We start from the raw sequence: 27,016 nt of genomic DNA on the forward strand, positions 1-27,016 counted from the left end.
CTAAACCAACAAGATTTGCACCTCAGGTAATCTTTTAGGAATGTTATAGAACGGCTTTAAAGTGCTTTACTAAGCAGAAAGAGAGGGCTATATATTTAATGAAACTACACTGAATCTTAATTTGGTTTTCATGTAGCTTTGAGGGCAACTTTCAGTGCTGATGGAAAAAGGTGGGAGAAATATTCAAGTCCTTTGTGACTAAAAGTAGCAAAACCATAATTTAAAAATATTCTGCACCTATTGCAAGTAATTTGAGGTTTAAAATCTTTAAAATCACAAAAGTATTACCAGCAATATGAACTTAAAGTATTACCAGTTAAACCATTTATCATGCAGGTGAATGCCCAGTTCAGTTTGTAAGAATCATATTTAATCAGGTTACCATGTGTGGTATATTTCATCTTAATATGCAAAGGGTGTTGAGCAGTCACATACAGACACTGTAGGGTAATATTGCCCTCTGAAATCTAAGTATGAAGTAGTATAAAATGTACAGTACTTGAGTATAGAGCCCGACAGATATATCAGCCGATTTTATTGGCTGATATTGGCCTTTCACAGATATACTGTATTGTTATTGTGTATATGTTGTACAATATGCGCTGAAGAACATAATCCAGAAAAAAATATTCAGATAAATAAACAGATAAGGGTGGATTGAATATTGGCAGATATATTAATTTGGGGATTTTGCGCTCCCTAATATGGGTACCAGTATCAGCCCTAAAAAATTCAGTATTGGTCGGGCTCTACTTGAGTACGTGTACTTCGTTACATTCCACTTTTACTTCCAGACAGTAAAATCTATGTAAGTGGGAAACTCTCCAGAAATAATCTAAACAAAAGTCTGAATTTTTCCCTTTGGTCTCTTCTCAGCTACCATTCTTAATATTCTTATACTCGAGATCATGACGCTCTTTATGACACTTTCACATACAAATATCCGACTCTCTTGAACCCACGGTGACATGAGACGTGTGTGTGTGTGTGTGTGTGTGTGTGTGTGTGTGTGTGTGTGTGTGTGTGTGTGTGTGTGTGTGTGTGTGTGTGTGTGTGTGTCACAATGTTGGCCCAGACCCAGCACATACATGTCATTTAAATATAGGGAGAATGGAGATAACACTGTGTGTCATCACATACTACTGCATAAACTGGATCTATGGCTTGGGGAAAAAAACGAAAAAAAAAAGAAGCTCCACCTTTACAGTTAATATACTGTTCACTTGAATTGTCGTTGATGCACAATTTAAGATACGTTTTCTCACAGCTACAAAATGAATTAGATCATACAAAAACACTTTTATTCCTGCATGTCATGAAACACAAGTTATGCCTGAGTGTTTTAAGCATCTTTATGTTTCACTGAGCGAGCTCTAAAGCCTGTTAAAATCAGTGTCAGACTGGAGGGCTCTAATTAGCTAGCAAGCCTCATCTTGCCCGTAATGTGGAATCTTTTGAACAAGGTTTTATCTTTCATTTCAGGGTTATTTATGTAGAATAATCCACTCGGAGGTGTGGGTGTTTGTTAAACGGTGGATGTGGCTGGAACTCCTTAAGCAGCTTGCTCAGTAAAAATTCTTGGGTCTACTTGAAGGTCAGATTTCAACGCCTATTCTGGAAACGAATAAACTTGCAGAAGAGTTTGAAAATGAGGAAGGTTCCTGTGGCGACAGACTCAAGGAGATAAAACAAAAACAGCTGAGCCGTAGTTAAAGATTACCAGCTTTCTCTTTTATTGAAAAATATAGTTGTTATTTCAAAGAAAGGAAAGTGAGGAAGGTAAATATATTAATATACTGTAAAACCAGAGTAAGGAGAAGGAAAGGAAAACAGTACATACTTGGCATAACACTACAGCCACTGAATAGAAAAAAATAAGAAAACATTCACCAGCAGAACTTTGAGCCAGTTGTTTTTTTGCAGTCCTTATCTTTTTTTGCCACTCACCAAACCACAGCTGTCAGGGCACGGGAAACTTTTAAGCAGACCTGGGGCAGGAAGTATTTGCAAATTCCTTTATATGGTTTATTCTGGCCTACTTAGGAGTTCCCTACAGAGAAAAACAGCAAATGCCAGAAAGTTAAGATGTTTAAAAGAAAGTATTTCAGTGTAATTTTCCCAGGGTTCTCTATTTACCTCGTCCAAATTTACTTGCAAATACAATTTGGCCGCAAATGTGCTATTTAAGCCGCTAACATTCCTCTGGTTCTCACGCTTGTACCAAATACTGCTGATGACAAAGACTGTTAACTGTAATCATCCATGGCACAAACGATATTTACATGACTTGATTAAAACAACAGATAAGGAGTGTTTTTGTTTCTTAAGTGTCTATTTCTTGGATTGCAGCTGCCCAAACAATCCACAAATTTTCACAATAAGAAGTAAGAGACGTCTTAGAATTTGGCCCATTTACATCAAAATATGGAAGAGTTTTTACTCAAATCATACTGCAAATCTATACATACATAAAAAACTAAATGAGACAAAACCAAACATCCTGCTAACAATACCCAATAATATGATTAGAACATACTTGGACTTCCTCCAGATTGTTTCTAAAAGATTCTGTTTTTTTTTTTTTAAAGACTATTTTTGGCATTTTAGCCCTTATTAGATAGGACAGATCAATAGCGTGAAAGGGGGAAAGAGAGGGGATGACATGCAGCAAAGGGCCACAAGCGGGAGTCAAAACCGAGGCCGCTGCGGCAAAGACACTGCTTTCATTCATGGGGCGCCTGCTTTTTCCATTCAGCCACCCAACGCCCCAAAGATTCAGATTTTCAAAAGTGGTGTTGTATGAGGTACTTATCCATAGTCAGTGTGTCATTTACGGTAGGTGTCAGTTGAGACACCCCCAGTCTGTAGAAGCAGGCAGGTGTAGGCTATGTTTAGTGTGTTTTCACCGCTTTACCTTTTCTTCAGACAGCTTGCTCTGATGGGAACGACGTTAATGGCTTTCGTTCCCCATCTATGTCCCCAAAGCCACCAGGCTCCATTGACAAAAACAGTCATTTTACCTTGCTGAACATGGGAGCTGCTGGTCTACCACAGCTTCGATTACTTAGTTTGCGTTAATGTGAACTTGTTGAATCCTTATTTACCCTTTTAAATGCCACAGTCATACATTAACACAAACAAAGTAACCAATCGAGGCAGCGGTAGACCAGCAACTCCTGTGTTCAGCGATGTTAACTCACTGTTTTTCTCAATGGAGTCTGGTTTTTAAGAGTGGGGCTGCACAATTAATCAAAATATTATCAAAATTGCAATGTGGCCAAGTGCTATATCCAGATCACAGGAGCTTTAATTTTTTATGGAGGCATAATGATCACAACATACCATTATAAATGTAGCATTGTGGTGTTGTGGAGAAGCCCCCGCCTACAAAATATATTCCAGATGTAAGAAAACATGCTTTTTTATACAGAAAAAAAATATATCATCAAATATCACTTTTATATTTTTTACCTGTGAAAATGCAAAAAATTCCATGCCTACTTGTACCTTGCTTATTTCATGTGACAAATGACATAAAATTGCAACTCATATAGCAATGGCGATATCTTTCAAAATAATTGCAATCTGATTTTTTTTTTGCAAATTGTGCAGCCCTAAGAGAGGGCAGTTTTACAGCTTCAGTTCACTGTGAGAAATGGCTGTCTGTCTCTTAGGTAAAGAAATGAAAACATAATATTAATATTGTGTACACTTAAACTAATATTTTTTTGAGGTGAGACATTTTGTTGCTGACGACAGCCACATTTGTACATTACTTAGCTCCCTTATCAGACTCCTGCCTGCTTCTCTAAAGTGTGGACGTGCCAGCTGACATCTACTGTAGGCAGTGGTGGAAGAAATATGCAGTTATTTTACTTAAATAAAAGAACTATAACCACACATGAAAATACCATGTTACAAGTAAAAATCTTGCACTGAAAATGTTACTTAAGTAAAAGTAATTAAGTACAATCAGGAAAATGTACTTACGGTATAATGAGTAAAAGAACCCAATGCAGAAAAAAAAAAAAAACCTCAAAATTATTCAAACCTACACCCAATGCAGGAAAAAAAACAAAACAAGAACAACAAAATAATAATAATAATAGTAAGTAACTACATCCAAAAAATAGAAAATTACTTCAGTGTTTTTTTTCAAATAGTTGTCAATTTTCTTTCAATCAGCTAATTGATTAATCAGCTAATATTTTCAGCTGTACTTGTATAAACTGTTGGGTACTTTAATTAATGTCAAAAAATCTATTTTTATGAAGTCTTATGTTTTAACATAAACAATTTACTTTGTTAAGCAACTAAAGTGGTCAGATAAATGTTGTGAAGTAAAAAAGTACAATATTTTCCTCCAAAATGCAATCGAATAAAAGTGTAAAATGGCATGAAAAGAAAATGCTCAAGTAAAGTACAAGTACCTCAAATTTGTACTTCAGCACAGTACTTCAGTAAATGTATTTAATTGCACTTCACCACTGACTGTAGGTAACACGAAAATACGGATAGGTACGTCATACAACCCCACTTCAAAAAATAATCAGAACTATCCCTTTAAGTTCAGAACTTCTCACAGCCTGTTCACGTGTTTCCAAAACATTAACAATAACCCGAGGCAGAAGCAGCATCCTGATTCTGCGTACACACCCCTGCATCAACGCCACAACAGGAAATTGAGAGCTCTCGTTCGTCAAACCTGGCAATTAGTTTTCTAACACCAACTAAAAAAAAGGTCAGACATTAATCAGGGGATACTGGAGAGGGGAGTTCACCTCTTTGTGCCTTATTTAGAGCGTGAAGTTACCTGGAGGAGCCGACTGAGCGAGCGCGCACTGTAAAAGCAATAAAACACAAAAAAGTCAAAGAGAAACAGCCCACCTGTCTGTTCCTAACCCTGCAGTTTCTGGAGCAGTTCCAGCTGGTTAGGGGCCAATAATCCAGCACATTTAATGAGTAGACAGGGAAAGGCCAGATGATGGGTTGATTTAATCATCTGTTCCTACTGTGTGATTTGGGTTGTGTAGACGAGGTGGCTAGTATCACTTGTGGGGCCAGTCCAGGAAATATCTGCCGCTCTCACTGCCCCGAGACATAACTGATGCCCATCTATTAAGTAGTTACGCTCTAATAACACTTTGTACATGTTTTCACATCCGTCGTCTGCCTTTAGAGACGAGCGTGAACACATGTCTGGAGAGAGTTTTGGATATAGAGCAATAACTATTAGGTTCATACAATTTGTCTACTGCAACAACTCCCTATCAGACATGGTTACGCCTCTCTGCTGACCTGCTAATCCTACCAAACTCAGCAATGATGTGGAATGAGATATGATGACACGGAAATACACACAATTAGCCACAATCACCACTTCTGTCCTGCTTTTAAAAACTGCAGGACGTCCAACACATACAAAAGGCCTTCTTTTTCCACAACTCACAATTATAAAGTCTTCACTAGCAGCGGGTTATTTTGTATAACAGAAGTCATTGTCGTCTAGTACAGCTTTGCCTTGATGGTGATAGCGGGAGTTATGAAACTTAGACAATTTTGTGTCTTCTTTGAGTCCGATAATTAAGTGCCAATGCAGCCAACTTCTACAAATGAAGCCGGCTCACTCTGTAGTACCGTGAAGTTTTTGTAAGAAATTCAACACATCAGAAAAACCTCAAATCTAAACTTTTAAGACCTAGCAGTGCACGTTAAGTGTGATCCATCCCTTCTGAGAATAAATACCACAGCTCTCTGTGAATTTAAGAAATGAAGATTACAGGCATTTTCGGACCGGAGGAGCTTTTTCACAGTTCTAAGAACCCCTTTTTTGTTGTATCCACACCGCAAAAACTAGGAACAAAGATCTTAGAACGCCATTTTAAGAGACTTTTTTAGCTCCTACATTCTCTCCCAGCACAAGAGCAACCATGTGCCATTGTTTAATAGAGGGTCTACGCTGTTGCTAAAGATATAATCACCTTTTTTTCTGGCCCACCTTTTAGCCAAAAAGCCATTGGTATATTCAGGACAGTATAGCCACTTTCTCCAGGTTAACCTACCCGTCTACCACGTGGTACACCCACCTCATTAACTACCACTATTCCACTGACGATGAGTGACATAAGTGTACTTGATTGGTTAAACACAGCCAATTCAGCACCAGTACCAACTTTTTTAAAGCTTGTTTGACGTGTAAACACCACAATATGCAAACAACAGTTCATAATTGAAAAAAAATGGAAGAAAGCGTAGACAAATGGACCAACGGTGAAGTCCAGGCTTTACCGAGTGTATATGCAGAGGTAGAAATGCGATTTTTGACTCCTAAGCGAAAAGTGATGGTGCTGTTCTCTGGGTTTTCCATGTTTTCATGGACAAAATCTTCTTTTCTATGATTTTTTAAGGATCAATAATAAAGTTTCCATGACCATTCACAACATAAATCACAATCAAAACAAAAATCCATGACTGTCAAGGGTGGCCGCCTATAGTTCGGTTGGCCTGTTGATTAATTCATTCAAATCAAACGTTTGCTTCTAACCTTTAAATTACAATTCTCTACTTCCAGAGTAGGTAAACCAAAGTTCGCATCAACACTGCTAGTAACAAACACACTACAATGTCCATGTCAACTACTCACTTTGGGATACATGACCCTACATATTAAATTATACTGTCACAACATTGTTTTTTTTTTGCCCCCTTTGACCAACATTATTCAGACATAATGATTTGTATTCTAACTCAAACATTGTTGGTAAACAACACATCAAGCGTAGCCGCATATTAGAGCCGCGTTATAACATTGGCTACAGAAAATAAAATTGCCATTAAGTTACATTTTGTGGGCCGTTATCCACATTTGATAACTGTAACAATTTCATTACAAAAAATTTGGAAGGATTTGACTAATTCCTTGACTTCCTCAGGCCTGTCAAATAAGACTGTGGCATTCCATGACTTTTCCAAGTTTTCCATGACTGCAGGAACCCTGTATACCAACTACCAGCCAGCTTACAGTATGTCACCTCAGCGTTCCTCTTTGCGGTGTGAATGCAAACAGAAAAAAGCCTTCGAAGATGTCGTTCTCCCAATGGGCAATTCCTCTCAGGGAGTCCCCAGAACTTTTTGGTCCGAAAACGCCATACGCCAAAGAGAGACAGCGGCAAAATGATAAACTAAAAAGTACAACAGGCTACCATTGACCAACTTCCAGATGCTCTATGTACATAAAATAAAGTAAAAAATAGCAGAAACCACTCCTTAAACTCTGACGTGGACAAAAGTAATAACTACTTTATCTATTTAGTGTCTATGCAAAGACATTGTCATTGGGAAATTAAGCTCCATGATCAGTCCCACACTAAGAGTTTCACTTCTTGTCAGTTTCCTTCCTCGTTCAGAATCTGTAGTACACTTCCACATCCGGTTTGTGACCTTGCATACCCTTCTCCTTCCCACATATCACACCCCAAATGTGATATTCATGTATTGGCATCTGGGGTCACCCTTTATTTCTCAAAGCACCTTTGAGAAGGACATTTGAGTGCAGGAGCCAGTCTTTGAAAATGCAAAATTCCCCAAAAAAGATGAGTGTGATGTTGCAAAAATGTGCAACAATCAACGCACCCAAACCTTTTAAAAGTTCCTTTTTGGGAGCCAGCATGTATGCACTCTAGCTGGAACTCAGCTCATATCTTCTTGCTACAGCACAGTGAATAAGGCTTAATGGGTTTGATATACGATGTTGAACAAAGTGTGCAGAAATTAGACTGATCTACAAGAAGCTTAAAGCAGCACTGCTTCTAAATCCCTCCGCTGCCTTTTCCAGCCTCCCCGTTAGCGTCCAAGACTATTCACTACACTCGAATCTCATCCTCGTCGTCATCCATGAAAGTGAAATCTTCCTCCCCACGTGGTGAGCTGTACTTTGCACTGTCCGTGTCGCCATCGTGGAGGTGGTACTGAGGTTTCTCCTCATTGACAGATCCGGCGCTGGACATGGAGCAGCTGTCCAGGTTGTGGTGGTTGTTTCGTGTGTGTAGCTCCGGGGTGTAGGGATCCACCATAGGCTTCTGCTGGTACATGCTGCGAGGCGGCCTCGCTGGTGCCTGCTCCTCCGCATCATCGTCGTCTATGTGCGGGATGAGAGAGGGTGACGCACGACCCTCGCTGCCTTTGCCCTCTTCGTAGCCGAGGTCGTCCTCCTCCCAGCCTTTCTTCTCCATCACGCTCAAAATGTCCCCGAGCATGGAGGGCCCCAAGTCAATGTGGAAGGACATCATGGACTCTGCATGCTTCATTCCGCTTCCTTTTGGCATGGATGGGGGCAGATCTGTAATCTCGCCGAAATTACGCTCTTCAAACTCTGCGTCCAGTGTTGCCATCGCTGCCGCTCCATTTACCGGCTTGCTTTCGATCTCTGAAAGCCTCTTCATGGGGCTTGAGGAAACGCTCTTCGGCAGTTGGTTGCCTCTGTTAATGTCCTCCTCGTTTAAGTATGGCAGGGATATGGCGTTTTTCACATAGCTGGATGAGCCACCAGAAGACGCCATCATATTGTAGTCATACTTGTCCCCGCGGTTTACAGACTGAGAGCGTTTGCTGCTTCTGAAGGTGCGGGACAGCAGCCCCGGTTTGGGCCCCGGGGAGCCCTGCTTTGTCTCCGGCTCCCTCGGAGGCTCCCCTGATCGGCTGCTAAGAAACGAAGTGTCCCCGAAGGCGTCTCCTCCCCTGCCGACGTGCATGGTGTGACGGAAGTCCCCCAGTGGAGCGCTGATCATCTCAGCGGTCAGGTCAGCACGAGACCGCCTTTTCGACTGGTTCGAGTTATTCACCAGCTGCTTGAGAATAGGCATGATGGCAGTCTGTTATAATCCACAGGGGAAAATGAAACTTCTTCAGGAGTTCCTTTCAGAACTATTTGGCAATCGTTTGAACTGTTGTCAAAGAAAGTATAATTCCAGGTGTTTAATGTGTGCAGCCATTCTGGTCCTCCAGCTCGGGTTTCATCTTGGATCAGCCTGTGAAGAAGAACAGAGAGCATTAAAACCCACATATGGCCCCGGCAGGCAACGTGGAAATATGCAATTAATAACAAACACTATCTTATTCTGCTGAAAAAGCAACTCTTAGAAGTAAAGGTTCCAAAAGGGTTCATCCTGAAGGGCTGAGGTTATAAAGGTTTTAAAAGAGTTCTTCAAAGGTTCTTTGTAAGAAAAACAAAAAGATCTACTAAGAACTAAAACCATGGTTAGTGCAAGAGAAATCTATGGGTAATGTAGTTCATTGCTGTTCTTTTAATCGGTTCTACAGGGATCCAAAAACGGTTCTCCTACGGGAACAAGTTAGTGCCTCTATTTCTAAGAGTGTACCACTTTAAATGTCTATTCATTTCTCATCACCCACAATCAGATAACTCCCTCTGTCCTGATCTGCATCAAGTATGGAAACTTTTGTTGCCAGAGCTTCAGAACGAAGCCTCACTTGAGTGGTTCTACACTAACAAAAGCTTTTATATGCAGGAGTCTGAGAGGCTGTTATGCAATGATGGAGAAAAGCTTTCTGGTACAAAGTTCACAGCACCTTCACTTTACTCAAAACCAGACATTACACCACCCATGAAGTTCAACAGGGCAAAAATAAGTTCCTATTGAAATGTGTCAATGCAGTTCTTTTAGTACATTTATAGCTCTTCATAAAACACTCTAATAGGCTGCTGTCACATTCAGTTTTTCAAGCGGCTGCAGTGTCCGCTGTCTCTGCTGCGCTTTAGTTCCCATTTAGGCCCCTGACTGTTACATAACCCGCAAGACACAGGATACTGGGAGCCGGAGCAGTTCAAGCTGGCAGAAATAAAAGAATGAAAAAAAAAAGAAGAAGAAATGAACAGCAACTTCTTCAGCGCAGATCGAGTTACAGCACAGCTCAGAGAGTTCAGATCTGCTCCTTTTTGTTCTGAATTCATATCATCAGGAGATAAAGTGCCTCCAAAGCTAGCTCTCTGTGCTTTTCTTTCAGTTTAGTCTGTGTCTCTTTTTTTTTGCCTCTAAGGTGAAATTGGAGCCCTTAGAACAGAATATTCTGTTCTCTCTATCCTGGCTTCATTTTATCTGTTTTTCACTGAACGCACATCATTAGCCATGTTTGACCTACATTTGTCTATCAGCTCTGGTGATAGCCAAGTCATAGATTAAAGTGTCCTTTTTTTATGTAAGGACAGAAGGTTGATCTTGCTCACTTATTATCTTTTGCCCCTTTTACAGAGAGATTGCATGATAGTGCCGCTACCAAGTCGCTTCATTACTCCGTCTTTGCTTTTTTGTTCAGAAACAAAGAACGCAGGCATCAGGCCATCCCAATGTGTGGTTTTACATAGCATGCTGGTCCCCTGGAAGCAAAACCGGCATGATGTAACACAACAGCATCAGACTACAGTGTGACATACAACATTGTGTGCATTTTAAACTGCTGTTCTTCCTCTTTGAGTTAGCTGCTTACTGCTATCAGCTGCTTTTGAAATCTCCCGTTGGTGGGTTCGCTTTCATTACAAGGGCTGCCCCTGAAAATCAGATATTCAAATCATCAGTTGGAGACCCCTCAATCTGAGATAGCTTTTAGGGTTTTGTTTGCAAGCTATTGTGCTGTTCAGTGTACTTTTGGTGATGTTTTGGTCCCCAGGTTTTGCTGCTGAGTTAGTGCTCTTGACAGTCAAGCCACTCTTTGTAAGAGGCTGCAGCATCCGCTGCAGTGACACAGAGAAAGAGAGACTCTGCACTGTAAGACTCGAGGACAGCTTTATCGTCTGTCTTGTGCCTTAGAAGTGGTGAATTTACAGCTCACAGCAACTTAATATTATACAGTCTCTTTTGTTTGACATCTAGCGTTGGCTAAACGTCTTGTTGCACATTTGCGATTTGTTAACACTGTTAGCTTGTCTTCTATATCACGAGTGCCGCTGTCACACTGAATGTCCTACTGAGCCCCGTTCAAACTGTCAAACTTTATAAGGAAAAAAACCAAAATCGCAACATTTGAAGTCAGATTCATCTGACATAATTTTGAGTCTGATACAACTCTACACACACACATCCCATAAATGGTCCTGTCCTGCAGGCTAACCCTTTTACATAGACGTCCATTGGTGCTGTTACCACCTCCAGTGCCAGCTCAAAGGTGAGACAACTCTGTCCCCCAATTCAGCAAGAGTACCTTTTATACACAGTAGCAAGGCAGAATAATGGCGTGATATTTCTGCCTGAACAGCAAGAGAAAAAGAGTCTGAGTCCATCTTAAAGCTAGAAGCAGAGGAGGTGTCAGCACTAAATCAACATCTGTATCAAGGCCTAACACACCCAGCCGGCAGTCAGTCATTAGTCATCAGTACGTTTACATGCACAAATAGGTCGAGCTACTGTCAGCCAGCGTAATGAAGGGTCTTTGTTGCTGCCCTGTCGCAGGATCTATGTGTATAAATGGCTTTTGGCTCAATAATAACATATGTAATAATAAAATGGCTCATTTCAGCACTCAGACCAAACTGTCCTCAAGTCACCAGTGACTCAAGCCTTGAAACTTTATCTCAAACCGAGTAGAGAAGAGGTTTAAACACCCACTTATGTGCTAGCTCCAGTCCACTAGCTCCATGTGCTACTGACATTAACAAGGGTTTCGATTGTTTTAGCCAGACAGCAGCCCCATCATTCTCAGTGTCTTAAGACCGGAGCTGAAGCCCACGCTCGAGGCCTGTATGCGTATCCCCACAGTGAATGAATGGGGGCTTCACTCAACAATATTCCAGAAGCAACGTCACCCATGAAAACATTTGCATCTCTGACAAGAACCCATTGAATTGAAAAGGCAACTGTACCATTAGAGAGAACAGAGGGGTGTTTGATAGATGATGAAAGCTCGTGCTGTTTTGTTTTTTTTTAGTGCACAGCTCTGTTGAAAAGAAAGATCATCCCCGAACAGAACTGAACTCTAGCCGCTGCCAAGGTTTTATCCTCTATATTGAACAACTTCATTCAAGATTTCTTCTGTCGTTCTGCTGCTGCTAATGGCGGAGATGCACTATCCCCGCAACAAAAAAGATGGCACAAAAGAAAGCCGAACAAAAAGCAGTAACAACAGTACTCGAAAAGCATATTTTCAAGTTCAATTGTAAAAGCCATTTCAGTTCAAGTTCACACCCTTACAACAATGTGACAACTGGAATGGGCTTACTGTTAGGAATTTAAACAGCAACTTGATGCCAAATTATAGGATTATAGCGTAGAGCAGGGACACTCAACTTGCTTTGCTTGGGGGCCACTTTTGCAAAATGACAGGAGGCCAGTCACAGAAACCGCATACATATTTGTAGGTTTTTCAGAATGTCTCCAGGATTTTTGGACATTTCGAGGACTGAAGGATGTTTCTTGGATTTTACAGTGTTTCTCAGATTTTAGAACATTTCTCAAATTTTACAGGGTTTTATGACATTTCTAGGATTTTAGAAACTTTTTAGGGATATTTTGGACATTTCTCTGATTTTAGGACATTTCTAGGATTTCTGGATATTTCTTGGATATTAGGGCATTTCAGAATTTTAGAACATTTCAAGGATTTTAGCACGTTTCTAGGATTTTAGGACATTAGGGGCTTAGCTAGGACCCCCACGGGCAATTTCTTTGACAAACGAGCTCTAATTTGATGCTGGTTTATGCACTCTGGCACCTTGTGTTTACTAAAAGTACAAAAGCATTTTTGGAAGACCAGATTTGGCCCGCTGGCTGTAAATTGAGTATCACTGGCACTGAGCAAACAAATACCCACAAAGTCCCTCTGAGCGGACTCACAGCGGTAAGATTAATGCAGTATGATCTATTATTAGCCAAAGCCTTTATTACTTCATGCCTTGTGCGTTAGCCAATTAGTATCTGCTGCACAAAAGGCCTGCTGAATGTGTGACGGACCTCTCAAGACAACTCATCAACTGATATGTTCCTCCCCGCTGCCCATAGTTTTGTATTTCTCTATGGCAACATCACTAGCTACCAAGCGAGCTTCCTGTCTCTAAGCCGGCCGGAGACAGCAAGAGAGAGAGAGATTTTATCCCCTACATGGAGAGATCAGCTCATTCAGATGGACTCAGATGGATGGATTAACCCTTCACGGTGGCCACATGCAGGGCAATAAGACAAGGGGAATGCCTTTCATGTGCCTCGTCACTCCAAGACATTCAACCTCGGCATAAAATGTGTCAGTGGGTGCTCGAATATCAAAAGGTGCAAACCCCACACCTTAAGTCTTTCTAGGAAATGGCCCGTTTTATGTCTATGGTGGCCCCTTGGTGTTTGATGAGGAATAGTTCAAACGCCCCCAGGATCATCAAGACCCCATTATTGTGGGCATGACAAAAGATGAAGTACGGCCTGCAGGCAGTCCTGTCATATTCAGCTCCAGCCTTTCAGTACTTTCAAAAAGATAAATCATGAAGAATGGCAGTGTTATGTGCAGTCTACTGTTTCAAAATAACAGTTAAGAGACCATTTTGAAAGTTGACAAAAAAGTGCTTTAGTGCTCTGCATATAAAACTGTAGTTGTGTTAAATGTTCTTTCTCATAAAAAGAATATTTAGCATCTTTTTTCAGTTTGTTTTGGGAAGTCTATCCCACTTTTCCCAAATCAGTGTTAAGCACTGAGGTTGACTTTAACCTCTTAAATTATTAGACTTGATATTTCTCTACTTAATTGAAAATAGAAAGTAATCATATTTACAAACTTGGTTCAGACATTAAGTCTATTATCTTGAAATATTGAATATTCATTGATTAGTTGTTCTAATTTCTATCACTGGGAAATGTGTAGTTTCAGTCAGTTGTAGAGGAAGTGTTATACTGTCAGACAAAGTGGAATATGTTTCTGTTTCAATAGTTTCCAGTCTTCATGTGACATGTTTAGTCGACTCAACTTAACCAGACTGTTTGGTGGAAATGAGGCGTTACTTTTTCTGATGCTTTCCTTTATTTATTTTTGGGGGTTGGAGGTAACGTGTGGATTGGAATTAATGTTCTACATTATTTGCTGGTGCTGTCTCTTTGAATTTGTGAGCGTGGGGAGAATAATATACGACTCGCTCAAAAATAAATGAGGGTGTAAAAGTTCTTTCACTTCAGTGTCTAGACAGCTGGAAAAAAACACACAGTCATAGCTCTGTGTTTGCTCATACATCGTGCTGAAGTCAACTCGGTGACTGGGGATTCCAGTCTGGCCTGTATGGCCTATACCACGCACTTCTCAGTTCAGCTGGGGGCAAAATTCCCTCTCAGCTCTCTTTTTACAGGCTCGTGGAGCCAAACAGACCCAGAGGTCATATTACTATCGATATATACACAAAAACACACACAGGCAGCTGAACACGTTTGTGTTAGAGCACTAAATATGCCTAAAGAAGTAATAGGTATTATCTTGTTTGTTTTAGCTGAGAATTATTGCCTCGGCCATCGTGCCAGCCGGTGACGAAGCCTTTATGTAACCGAGCACTCAAAGTGCCACATGACTCCGGCTCAAACTGAGACGAGTGGTGACAGGGCCATGAATGATTAAGAGCATCTTATGTCGCTGGCAGACCCTGACTGAGCGCAGAATGACATCATAACAACCACCGTGCTCATCAGCGTTCAGTCTCACTCTTGTAATCCCGTGGATCACAGGCGCCATACAGTCCTTGGTTATCCCACGCCACTTTCTCTCCTCTCACCCGGTGAGCAAGGAGAAAGAGGCTTTGCCTGCTCATCCAATCACAGCTCAGCTACTGTCGAGTTAAAGCAACAGACCAACGCTGACTGCGATAGCTGCTGGTTTTATTTTTGACTGCTTTAAAATTTTAAAAGGGAGACAGAGGAAGAGTATCATTTATTCAGAAGGTGGAAGCCTCCATGTAAGAGTTACAAGGAAACACGTAAAGGGTAATTACATAACAGTTAAGGGACTCCAACCAGCGTCTGTCGGTTACTTTGATATTTACAGAAGAGGCTATGAAAAGAGGAATATAAATAATATACTTTTCCAGCAGGGAAAGCATAACGACACAATTCTGAGCACAAAAAATTCAAAATTATCACGTCATGAAGTCTGGAAATAATGTACCACATCAGGGGTGTCTCCATATTTACAAATTTCATTTGGGCAAGTAAAACATAAAAGACTTGCCTCATCTAGATTTAAAGGGGAACACCACCGAAATTAGGAATTCCACCATGTTTTGTTTTTTTTGGTTTTTTTTGGTTTTTTTTAAGGGAAGCTCAATTTTTGTGAATATGAGCTACTCTTTCTCTTTGTTTGGCATTTGTTTGCCTATTTTACCAAATTTTCTCACAAATTTAAAATATATTGCTGGTTTTGCTTTTCCTTTATTGTTGTACAGCTTAAGTATGTGCACACTGGGGGCCCGCTCCACCAGGCAAGCTACAGGGAACCCACTTCAGCCTCATCTAGAGCATTGTTCCCAATTCACTGTTGATATAGCAGCTCTTAGCTTAGCACTCTCGATTTTGGATATAGGAGAGAGTTCTTCAGCGTACTAATATTGTTGGTCTGTCTAGACCATAGTAGCAACATGTATGAATTTTGAAAATAGGTGTATTTCCCCTTTAAGTCCTCAGTTGTTGTTTTTTCAAATCTAATGTTCAACACAGAGCCTCTGCTGTCTGCGCAGTAAGAGACCTCTGCTTTGTTTAACCTTGAATCTGCTCCATTGTTCAATCCTATTGTCAGCAACATTGATATGCAAATGAATATGCAGGCCAGCCAACGGCGGGCCATTTATGACATTGCTAATCAATTAATCAATGCAGCTGCATAAGAAAGGAAAAGTTCGCAACTCTGACAAAGAAGGTCGGCAAACTTCATTTGCAGCTACTTTGTGAGGCCCTCCAGCCCAAACATGTGATTCCCACGGGGGGAGAGGAGTGTCAGAGGCACTGGACCCAGTCTGTCCACCAGTAGTACACAATTCATTATGCATTTACCAAGGATATAATACCCATCATAGTGGATGTCATCTATAAATTGATTTATTTTTCATCTTACTTTAGAAAAAATTCTGAGTCCAACTGTCAACATCTAAGCGCAAAGGCATACAAAAACTTTAACATTAAAAGAAGCCTTAAATCAGCTAAAAATGAAGGGATTAGGAGGCATCATCAACTATGTATGAATCTGATTTCGCCTCACATCATGTTGCTGTAGCCTTGGTGTGAGCTCATTAGCAAAGCCTCCATCTCACTTCACTGTTTTTCCAGGAGCCTCAAAGGTTCCTTCAGTCCATCGTCTACTTATTGTCCTCAACTCACCGCACAGATAACAGAAGAAGAAACACAAACAAACTCAGCCTTGCTTTGCCTAACATACCTGAAAAGTGAATCAGAAGTCCTAAAAAAAACGTGAATGATACAGTAACATTTGATTTGATTATCGACAATAGTGCTTCGACCTGTTACTGACACACAACACTGTGCATTACGCCATCCTTTGTTCTTTAGCACTGCCTGGTTACAGCCTGCTATAGTAGAACTCGTTCTTCCTGTTCAACTTCATATCTAGACACAAGCTCTGAGGCTAACCCTGTATGACAAATGCCCCAAATATCTTGTCCAGACAGCTGACAGGATGGGCATACCTATTTATCACAGGTGTAACTCGGTCTGTGAGAAAGCACGATCCCACAGTAAACAGATCCAGCGCATATAAACACACCTGGAGGGCTCTGAACGCTCTCACTCAACACTCGCGCTGCATGAAAACACTAAGCATTAGCAGTAAAGGTCGCTGCTCCTCCTGCACTGACCTGATGCAGCTGATCAGAGATTAAAATGAACGCCCCCAACCAGTCAACCTGCAGTTTACATCCATATGTTGTCATGACAGCAGACAATTGCTGCCTTTACACCGAGATCAAACTATAGGGCCACAACGAAGTCCCCCCTTTATACCGCCCCTGCACTTTTACACAGAGCTAACCAGCGGAGGCATCAGTCTGCTGCACTACGTGATTGTACTCTGCATCTCAGCATCCCCAAATCAAAGGAGGCATGATGGGCGTGACGTTTAACACACGAGCGTCCACCACTAGTGTTAAACATACAGCGCTTTCTTAACAATAACAAATGCATAACATGTCAATCACAATCATTTACCGTCTCTGTCACATGACAGCTGATCTCGTCCTCTGCTTGGAGGGTAAGGAGCTCCCGAATCAAACTGGTTTCCCAGTTTACGGCCGCAGTTCTTCTTCTTTGAAAAGCCACTATGCTAACAGCTGTTATTTAAAACTCCTGCCTTTGAACTCTGCACCAAAGTGTGATTTATAGCAAACGCACTACATCTGGAGAGACTGCTGTTTTATGATGAAGGTAGAAGAGGTGTTTTTGACAAGATCTGGGACAACGTGCTGACGTTTTAAATATCTTGCTTTGTATATTTCCTATTTAAACTCATGTTTCTACTCTTATGACTGTGGCCATTATGATCCTGGATGAACTGCACCCATTTGTTGTTTTTTTGTTTGTATTCCTGCCACGCTCTTAAATGATAAACACATAATAAAAAAATCATGACACAGCATTTATATCTACATGCCTAATGTCCCATTACAGGCACCAGCTTTGTTTTGCTAGTTAATTTATAATTTAAGATAATTAAAAATAGATTTTGATGTTTGTGACCAGTCGTGGTCCTGCAGAGCATGTCAAGTGTTTGTATTATGTGTTTCACTAATGCAGCCATTAAAGAGGACAAACAAAGGAGACGACAGCCATTTTATTAAATTCAGAATCAAACTTAATTATTGACCTCGGAAATTGTATTTCCACTTACTAGCTTTTTCCAACCACAACTCACATTTTTTAATTGTTTTGATGTATTCCGCAGAGAGGTGTGATTGACAGCCCAAGACACAAAACTTCTTGAGTTACTTTTTTTGGTCAAATTCCTAAAAAAAAAAAAGTCCATTTATGCTTTATGAGGCAGAAATGCTTTCAACATGTTTATTAGGCACTGAGGATGAACATAATGTTTTTGGTGAGAGAGGTTGAGTGTAAACAAAACCTTATTTGATTAAAACGGAATCTCCTGAGGGCCCTTTTTAATACCTTAATTAGCAAACTCTCCAACATCAACAGACTTGTCCTCACATAACAGTGCTATTAAATTAAACTCTTCACCCTCAGGCATTACGGAGTTACAGAAAAACATTTGTCCTAAAGAATATGCAGAAGTGCTTCACAACTTTATTAGGAGACACTTTACACAAAAATAAAGTTTATATCACGTAGGAGTTGCCACCATTATTGCAAATTATGACCTGAAAAATGCCACGCTCGCAGGCTGTAGTCACTGCAGAAAAGTGTATCGAGGCTTTTACATAATCAGGGTTGGAAATTAGCACGCGTCACCTGCCAAATGCGAGTGAAATTGACTGGTCGCAGGTGAATTTGATTAACCTACCAGCCACAGTGGCGGGTACACAAAGAGGGCATTCAGTAAACGATTGAATCAGTTTGTTTTTACCTCATCTCGCCGATGGGCACATTGTAAAACTACAGTGAAGTGATGCCAACACACCGTCTTCATCTCATACAAAACTCTCTCTTGCTATTGTAGATGTCTAAGAACCTGAAAGTGGGTCTTCCAGTTCCAGCCTTTTAAACCGATCAACTGTTGGTAAGTAAATTTTGAATTTATACTTAAAACTTTATTTTATTATTATAAACTTTAAGAGTGGAAACAGAATGGTGGTTGGTAAAAAAACAAAAGAATTTACATACCAGCAGCAAAATGGCTGTTGAAAAAAATCTATTTTCCAACTATGAATATACTGTAATATATATACAACTGTACAATAATTTACATTATTAGATTAGATCCAGTGGCGATTAGTGTTAATTTTGGCATCTATTTTATCCCTTTTGAATAGTGTCGCTTGGTAGAAATTTACGAGCAGCACGTTGTTTTTAATTTATGCTTCAGCGAAAAGGTTTGAATTGTCTCCATGGTAACCAGTGACCCATGCGTTTTTTTCTGCTTTGAGTCTATTTCTGTTGCGTTTCGTGAAGAAAAATCTACACAAACAGCTGTATATGTGTATTTAACTTACTAACCAAACCTACATTTTGGTTAACCCCCAGTCTGCCGGTGAGCGGTGGATTCCTCTCAGTCATTACGGTTGATAGGGAAATAAAATCCTCTGTTAGGTTTGTAAACTTCTATCTCTATGGCGATAATAGCAACACTATTCAATCACATTGCAAAACAAAATTTGATGTCTACGACATCACAGATTTCTACCCATGTGTGGCATGAAAGAAAAGTATTGAACTGTACTTTTTTTCTGTTAAAAATATATTAATTCTTTCAAGGGACACTCAAAAAGTGTCCCCTCTCGTCTTTACGGGAAAATGTTTATTAGTTTTAGTCACATTTAATTCATTTTTCTACTTCAGAGTTTTAGTCCAGTTTTAGTTGACCAAAGTTTTGGTCAAAATGTTTTCTGTATCAAGGGGAAAGTTTTAATCAAGGGTTGAAATTTCACTTAGACATTTTTTCTACGACTACAAAACATTTCTACACATTTACAAACTTGCAGATATTAAGCATAATTTTCGAAAGGTTTAGCAGATAATTCACGTGCACACGTTTTCCGACCATCTTTTGAAAAGCTCAGACTTTGACTCCAGAGGTCAAGGGTGAAATGTTGAGTGCTCTATCTGCAGAAGACTGACTGACAAGATAGTGAACACTCATCGTGTTCACGTGGAAAAATCTTTGGGAGACGAGTTCAAACAGCTGTGCCGGCAAATTATACCTACATCAGCAGAACTGTTGCCCAAGTACCACACGCCCTCTGTGTGTGTTTGTAAACTGTAGCGGATCAGCCTCCAGGGCCCCAATGCTGCACCGGCAGAAACAAAACCACAGGAGGATTAAGGGCAGTGTGTTCGACGTGAGCAAATAAAACCAGCGTGCCTGAACCGGCCCTCTGCTCTGTGTGACGGGAGCTCAGGACAAACTCCACACCTCCAAAAAACACAAACAAACCGACCTCCTGCTGCCCACCAGCCAGCTCCACTCTGTCCGGCTCCAAAATCCTATCTATTGCTTTTAATGTGTTGCACAAGCTCCTGTTATGACCCCCAAATCTCAAACAACACAATCACCGCATGATTAGGTTGAGTGATTTTTTTTTTTTTTTAATCTTTCCAAATCCTGATATCTAGAAGCAGAGGACAGGCGTCCAACCGATTTCTCTGTGTTTCCAGTCGAGCTGGTCTTTTTATAAAGCTGTTACTCTTGCACACAAAGCGTTTGGTCAGATACTGGGTGGGCTGCCATGCTGTGCTCCAGCCAGAGAGAGCAGAGAAGAACCTTGGCCGAAAACCACACAGATAACATGTTTCGTGATTATATAATAAGCCATTGCCCAAAACAGATCTCCTGAGAGTCTGTTTTGGGGATAAATGTCCCTCCTCTCCGTGTATGAATAATATCCTGGGTAAATATGTGAGAGGCCACAACCTTACTCATGTGAAGTAACAATACCGCAGGGATTTTTCAGAAGGCACAGATGGAGGCTCTGAAGAGAAACACACCCTCAAAGGGGCGGAGGAGGGTGTCACCACATTGGATTCACTCCGTCATGCCAGCACAGTGACAGACGTTCTTTCTCCGTGTCCCGCATGAAATGTACTCAAACCTTCATTACGCCTACAGTGGAGGGATTGGACTGTGTGTGAGTGCGTGCATGTCAGCGTCTAATTAATCGCCAAAATCTGCCTCATCAGTCTCCGACAAACAGACAGCATCCACGCCTGGTAACAGAGTGCAGGATCTGAGCCAAGTGGTTGAATTACCGTCCAATAGTTGCTGGACGACAAAACAAAGCAGAATTTCTACTGAGGGTTTTGCTAAAGGGAATACAAAATGCTCCTTTATGGTGCAGATGCCAAAGTCACAGTTGGCCTGCACTTTAGTGAATAAGTTCAAGTAGTTTAGTGGCAATATTAGCTGCGATTTTTCCAAAGAAAGAACAGGATTCACACACATTAATTTTCCATGACTTTGAGGGAAATTTGCAACACCATACATTCTCTGAAATGACCGTCAATACTCCTCATCGGTTCTTTTTCATAACTATATAATACGTTCTTTTAAATGTATATGTTATTTAGAAACTGAATTCAGAACAGGATCAGGACTGAATTTTTAAATAGAACTTAGGGACTATTTGTTATTTACGAGAGAGTGAGAGAGGGACGGTTGCAAAAAGGGGGAGGCATGTCAAATAATTTTTTAAGTACAGGGGAGCGACCTTTGTTTTGATTTTGGCTTTATGGGAGGGACATACAACTTACAATAGCTGTATTTTGTGTTTGTATTTTTATAAAAATTTTGGCAATTAAAAAAAGGCTACTTTTAAAAAATAAGATTTTAGCTATTTTTTTTTCTTTAAAAAAATGTTGGCAATTTTCTTCATCTTTTAAAAATGTTTTTCTTTAAAAATTATTCTTTACAATTTTTTTTTTTAATGAAGGCATGTTTTTTAAAAAATCTAACACAGCCAGAAACTGTAAAAACAGAAACTATCATTGTATTATTCAGGTTTATCAAACATCATCACATGACTTTCCCAAACATTTAGGCTGTATTTAGTTTTCCAAAACTTTTCGAGGCCTGGAAGTTGCCTTTTGCATTTTCCCTGACTTTTCTAGGTTATTCATGTCTGTGCAAACTCTGAAAGAAGGTCAGAAGCACTAACAAGTTACTTAAAAGGAGACCTCAGGGAGACAAAATATGTCAAATCATGAAAAAGATAATGCCAGCTTGACAATCTTCACTCCACAAAAACAGGACGCACAAACTTTTCAGTCAGCAGGAGACCTCTCAGTGTGACGGGGAGATAAGTGACCGTTTTTTGCACTGTGTCAACTTCTTAACGGCTCTTGGCCTTTTTTATGAGCAGCCTCCCCACTGAGGTCAAACACTCAAACTGACCATAAAGGCCTCAGGACGCCCAGCTCTGACAGACACGATGAGTTAATAAACCCCCCTGGTGTTGACTTAAATGACACCGAACGCAAACAACGAAACACTTGCTGACAAAAGAGAACACCACAAACACGGCCACTTCAACCTGATAATTCACAACAGCAGCTGTCAAGCTGAAAACCCAGAACAGGACAGAGAGGACGACTGGAGCTCCTTCCTTTGTAAAGCACATTGTTAACATAATTGCAACCTTACTTGATTTACCTACATCCACTGTGATTTGGTTAGTGCTGTGTGTGAGAAGGGCATGCTCACTGTCTGTGTGTGTGTGTGTGTGTGTGTGTGTGTGTGTGTGTGTGTGTGTGTGAGAGAGAGAGAGAGAGAGTTCGTCCTAAAGTGATTCCTCGGGAATGTCCAGCTAAGCACACAAGGACTGATTACATTTCAGCGGCTCAGCTCACTGAGACAGAGATGATTTGTGTGCATGCTTTAATCTAATATGGACTCAGTATGCGCACGGCTGCTAAGTTCATGTCATTAAAGCCAGATAGGATGCAAAATTAGTACTGACAGAAGTAGTCAATAACTTTTGATAGTTGAGGAAACATTTGTTATGTATGCAGCAAGAATATCACTTGTTTTATATTTCCAGCAGTCAGAAGTAAGGAATTGCAGATATTTTTGTCATTAATTTTATTGTAAATGAAAAAGTGAGGATTTTGTAGATGTCACCATGAACTCTGGGAGCTTTTATTCAGTATTTTTCAACATTTTTAATGGTGCAGTTATTTAAAGGATGTCTTTTATGCTTTTCCGAACTATATGATATATAATTGTACAATGAAGGATGTTTCTACTTAACATGGCCAAAGTTTCAAATAATTTGGTAAACAAGGATAGAAGTAATCCCTGTGAGTAAAGCTTAAGGTTCTTTGTCATTCTGAACAATCATTTTCAACAGTTTTTCATACTCTTGCTACAGCATGACTCCATAATGTGCTGGTTTTCTTGATATTGTCATCTGCTCCAGACTCACTGCTGCAGGTGTTTACATGACACACACTGCTACACTGTGTTGCTATTCTCAGTTAGTCATTTCCCAGCTGAAACTACACTGCTAAAGTACATGTAGCTGCATGCTAATGGTGGGAAAATATGTAATCTTGGTTGCTAAAATTGTTAAATTTGGATCATTTTCCTGCTGGAACATTCCCAGTTGTGTTTAGAAACTTTTGTTGTTTTGTTGATTTTTAGGGCTGCCCCAAGAAAGTTGGAGGCTCAAATCAACAGACGCTCTGTTTAAGTCACTGCCTGGCTGCAAGCACACTGCTACATGTAGCTAAATGCTAACATCGAGTCTTGTTTGCTGATGTTATTTCTTCAGGATTTTTGGATAATATTCCTGCTGGACCATGTCTAGTTGTGTTAAAGGGCTTTTATTGGTGATTTTTTCTACAGTAGAAAGTATGGCTAGGTCTGTAAACACTGACCAATCAGAGTAGACTGAGCTTTTTTCTGGAGTCAGGCTGAAAGAAACAGGCACTAAAACGAAGCACAGGGTGAATACAGGTGTTCCAGCACAGACAGTACAAGTAATATAAAGTATTTTTTGACCTATAAAGCATGTTAACATCTTCTTGTAGAACCCTTAAATACAAGTATGACCCAAAATTGAGCATAATAGGTCCTCTTTAAAGAAAACAATCATTAGTTGTAGCTTTATGACATGAGATGCCAAAGGCATGGAAAACAGATTACATTTGACACACATAAAAGCCAAAACTAAACATCACGTAGCCATACCTGTTGGCCAGATGATAAAAGTTGAAATTCTGAGAGCTTTCGGGAATCACCACCTAATTATGTCAAGAAAGTCTCTGAGGCATCATCAGTGTCACTTTACTGCAATCCATCTTACTTTAATTTAGTTTTCCTAAAGATAGCTTCAAACATCTGGCATGCTGCTTTGATTTGGCAATCAAGCAACAACTTGGATTTCCTGGAAACATATGTCTGCGAGCATAAAGTTTCCATTAGTGAAGCACATACAGATGTCTTGGCTGCATGCACAGGAACTGTTTGTGTGTGTGTGTTTGTGTGTAAAGTGAGCGCTAAGTTTGAAGTCCATCAACGGCCTCCGCTCAAACTGCTGTAAATATGTTCAAGGGTCATCAGGGAGAGGCACGAAAATACGGCTCGAAAACAAACACACGCACACACACACACACACACACACCCTGTTGGTTCCCAAACGGCAGACAAAATTTCTCTGTAACTGAGGAACCAACAATGTCACACAAAATACAATAGATGCGTAAGAACAAAAAACAAAGTACAGAGGAAGACGATAACCAAACCCATTTGGCACACCCAACCTGCACGCATGTACCTAGAAAGGAAAACAGATACATGCACACACACACACACACACACACACACGCAAAATGGGCTCAAAGGTGACCCACATGAATGAAACCTATTATTTACTGTGATTCACGTTAATTCAATACAAAGAAACAAAGGAGATGCTTATCTATCAAGGTAACCATTCAAAGAGCTGGATTGCTGACCTAAAATGTCCTTTCGAGGTTAGGGCAGGAAGATGAGTCTTTATTCATAAGGAAACCAGCAATTCTCAAAGGATCATCAGACAAGAGCCAACAAATAGTTCATGTGACGGCCTCCTGAACTAGTTTCCCAGCATGAATTTATCATCTAGTGGGCGCAGAGGTGACCACAGTTACGCCAACAGTCCTCCTTTGTCTTTTCAGTACGCTTGAGAGAGAAACCACCTGTTTCTGTGTCCATACAGAGCCGCGAAACAATGAGGGCTCACTGGACTGTAAACAGCCCAAAGCCTGGACGGCAACGGCCAGCTGCACACCACCAGTGGTGTGTTTTCAATGTATGACCCAGTCATAGTCGAGTCAACATATATTGCACAATCGTGGCTCCTGCTGCTAGAAGCAATATTGTGTCGGTGATAAACAGCGGAGGAGGGAAACTTGATGCAATCTTAGGTGGTTAATGTTTGACTGTGTATTCCTCAGAAGCATTAGTGCTGCCACAGACGACAGAGCTGATGGAGTTTTGGCTGCACTTGCATGCTGGATTTTAATAGAGATATACAACAAAGAAAAGGAAGACCCACTGAGTTCCTTATCAGACTGTGTCATTTACACAATTCGGCTGATAAATGTATCAGCTGCCGGGTTTTTATCAGCTTCAAACTGTATGCGCAACAAAAGATTCAAAAATGAATTCAATTACATGGAGAGATGATAATTATGCAGCTCAAGAAGGAATTTCCAAGGTTTTCTAAGATAGTACCTTTTCGTAAGAAAGGGAGATTTTAGTATCTGTCAGCCTGGGTCATATTCTCAGATTTTTATCCTTTATGACTTTTCTTGTTGAAAGCATTTTATTAGGACGAGTCTATCAAGAAAATCTCTGGTATAAACAATTTTAATCAGGGCAAGAAGTTCAAGCTTCCTACAACTTTTAAATATACATACATATATATATTTAAAGGGCTATTTCACCCACAAAATGATCATTTGAAAATCAGTTAGTCATGCTGTGTTACCTTAAATTTGTTTTTCAAATGCCTCCACGGCGAGGAAAATATCCAAAAAAGGAGAAAATACTTTCTGAATGTAAAAGAGGTCCACATTTAACAACAGCAAAACTATATCAAAACATGGTTAAAAACTCACACAACTCACACTTTATGATCAGAATCTCAATTATCTAAACTTGCTGTCAGTACTCAATACTTCCCAAATACATGCATTTTTACTAAAAAAGCAAAAGTAAAAGTAAACGTTTTTTAAGTAAACAACCTTATTTAGGAGTCGGCTTTGGAGAGTGCATTGATATGTTTCACTTTCAGTTCAGTGTTGAAATGAATGTGTTTGGGAAGTATTGAAAATATGACTAGATAAATGAAACTGTTGAACTGCAGGAGTTGAGAGTAAACAGGTGTTTTGATATAGTTTTGCTGTTGTTTAACATGGACCCCTGTTGATCATGAAATCAGTATGTTTGCTGTTTTCCATGGAGACATGCAAGAAAAAGTTTTTTTTTCACAAATTCAAGGTAACACAGCATGACTAATTGATATACAAATGGCTGTAGGTTAAATACTCTTTAAACAAAAATAACGTCAAACACTTTTCTTGGAATGGTCAAAGTAAACACGAAGAGGACTCCCTGAGTGGAAATCCTTGCAGCTACTGGAAACTTTTTTTGGGAAACCTGTAGGAGGCTTGTGATCCTTGTGAACCTTTCAAACTTGTCCTTCTCTAAGTCTGGGTTTCCCAAATCTCTACAATGGAGATTGCGAGTATGTTATTAGACATAATGGACAAAAATGTAAAAACAGACCTGAGTAGGAATATCCCCTTCAATCAGTACCACCTGTACTATCGTCAGCAAGTCGAAATTTAAAACAGAACTATGACACGTGTCCCAAAATGTGTTTGTGGTTGGACAGGACTCCAGAGGTTGAGCAGGTGTGCCAGCCAATGATAGATGATGTTACTCTGTGGTGCTCTTGTGTACGACAGAAACCACAGATGATGTTCTCAGACATTCTCAATGTGGGAACAACCCACCAGGCTGGCCACAGTGAGTTTCACTGGAACTGCCTTTACCTCAGACATGATAATTATCCAAACTGGTTTTACGCTTTAAGTGACATGTGCTGCAAAAGTGATGATGGCTGTATTACATAATGTGTCATTGTAAAGCACATGTTTAAAAGCTGGGGCTTAGTTCTAGTTGGTGTTTTCAAGAAGGAAGTGAAATGACTTCATTGTGTAGTGTGCGCTGCACAGGACAATATTTCCTGTTGAACTGGTTATTTTCCTCCACAATGGTCACGTTACACTGACAGTAACCAAAACAGGCCCAGATCTGAGAGGTAGAGTGACAGGTGCATTCGGGTTGTTGCACAAAAGAGAAAGTGGCCCCCTTTTTCCTGGGA

The 27,016-nt window shown here is 40.3% G+C and overlaps 1 protein-coding gene and 1 long non-coding RNA gene across 2 annotated transcripts in view; one reads left to right on the top strand and one right to left on the bottom strand.

The window, feature by feature from the left end:
• Positions 1-27,016, top strand: part of LOC148186293 (uncharacterized) — a 154,093-nt gene that overhangs the window by 119,011 nt on the left and 8,066 nt on the right. The window contains exon 5 of the long non-coding RNA XR_015774945.1: positions 18,649-18,708. This is a non-coding gene — a long non-coding RNA (uncharacterized LOC148186293). The remainder of the gene's footprint in view (positions 1-18,648; positions 18,709-27,016) is intronic.
• cdc42ep4b (CDC42 effector protein (Rho GTPase binding) 4b) overlaps positions 1,710-27,016 on the bottom strand; it is a 31,489-nt gene continuing 6,182 nt past the window's right edge. Inside the window, exon 2 of the mRNA XM_042507785.2 lies at positions 1,710-9,026. Within this exon, the coding sequence (XP_042363719.1) occupies positions 7,863-8,861 (999 nt within the window). The 5' untranslated portion in view covers positions 8,862-9,026 and the 3' untranslated portion in view covers positions 1,710-7,862. The remainder of the gene's footprint in view (positions 9,027-27,016) is intronic.

The sequence above is a fragment of the Plectropomus leopardus genome, chromosome 19, assembly GCF_026936395.1.
Source record: "Plectropomus leopardus strain MGB_pleo_1.0 chromosome 19, ASM2693639v1, whole genome shotgun sequence".
NCBI classification, from domain to species: Eukaryota; Metazoa; Chordata; class Actinopteri; order Perciformes; family Serranidae; genus Plectropomus; species Plectropomus leopardus.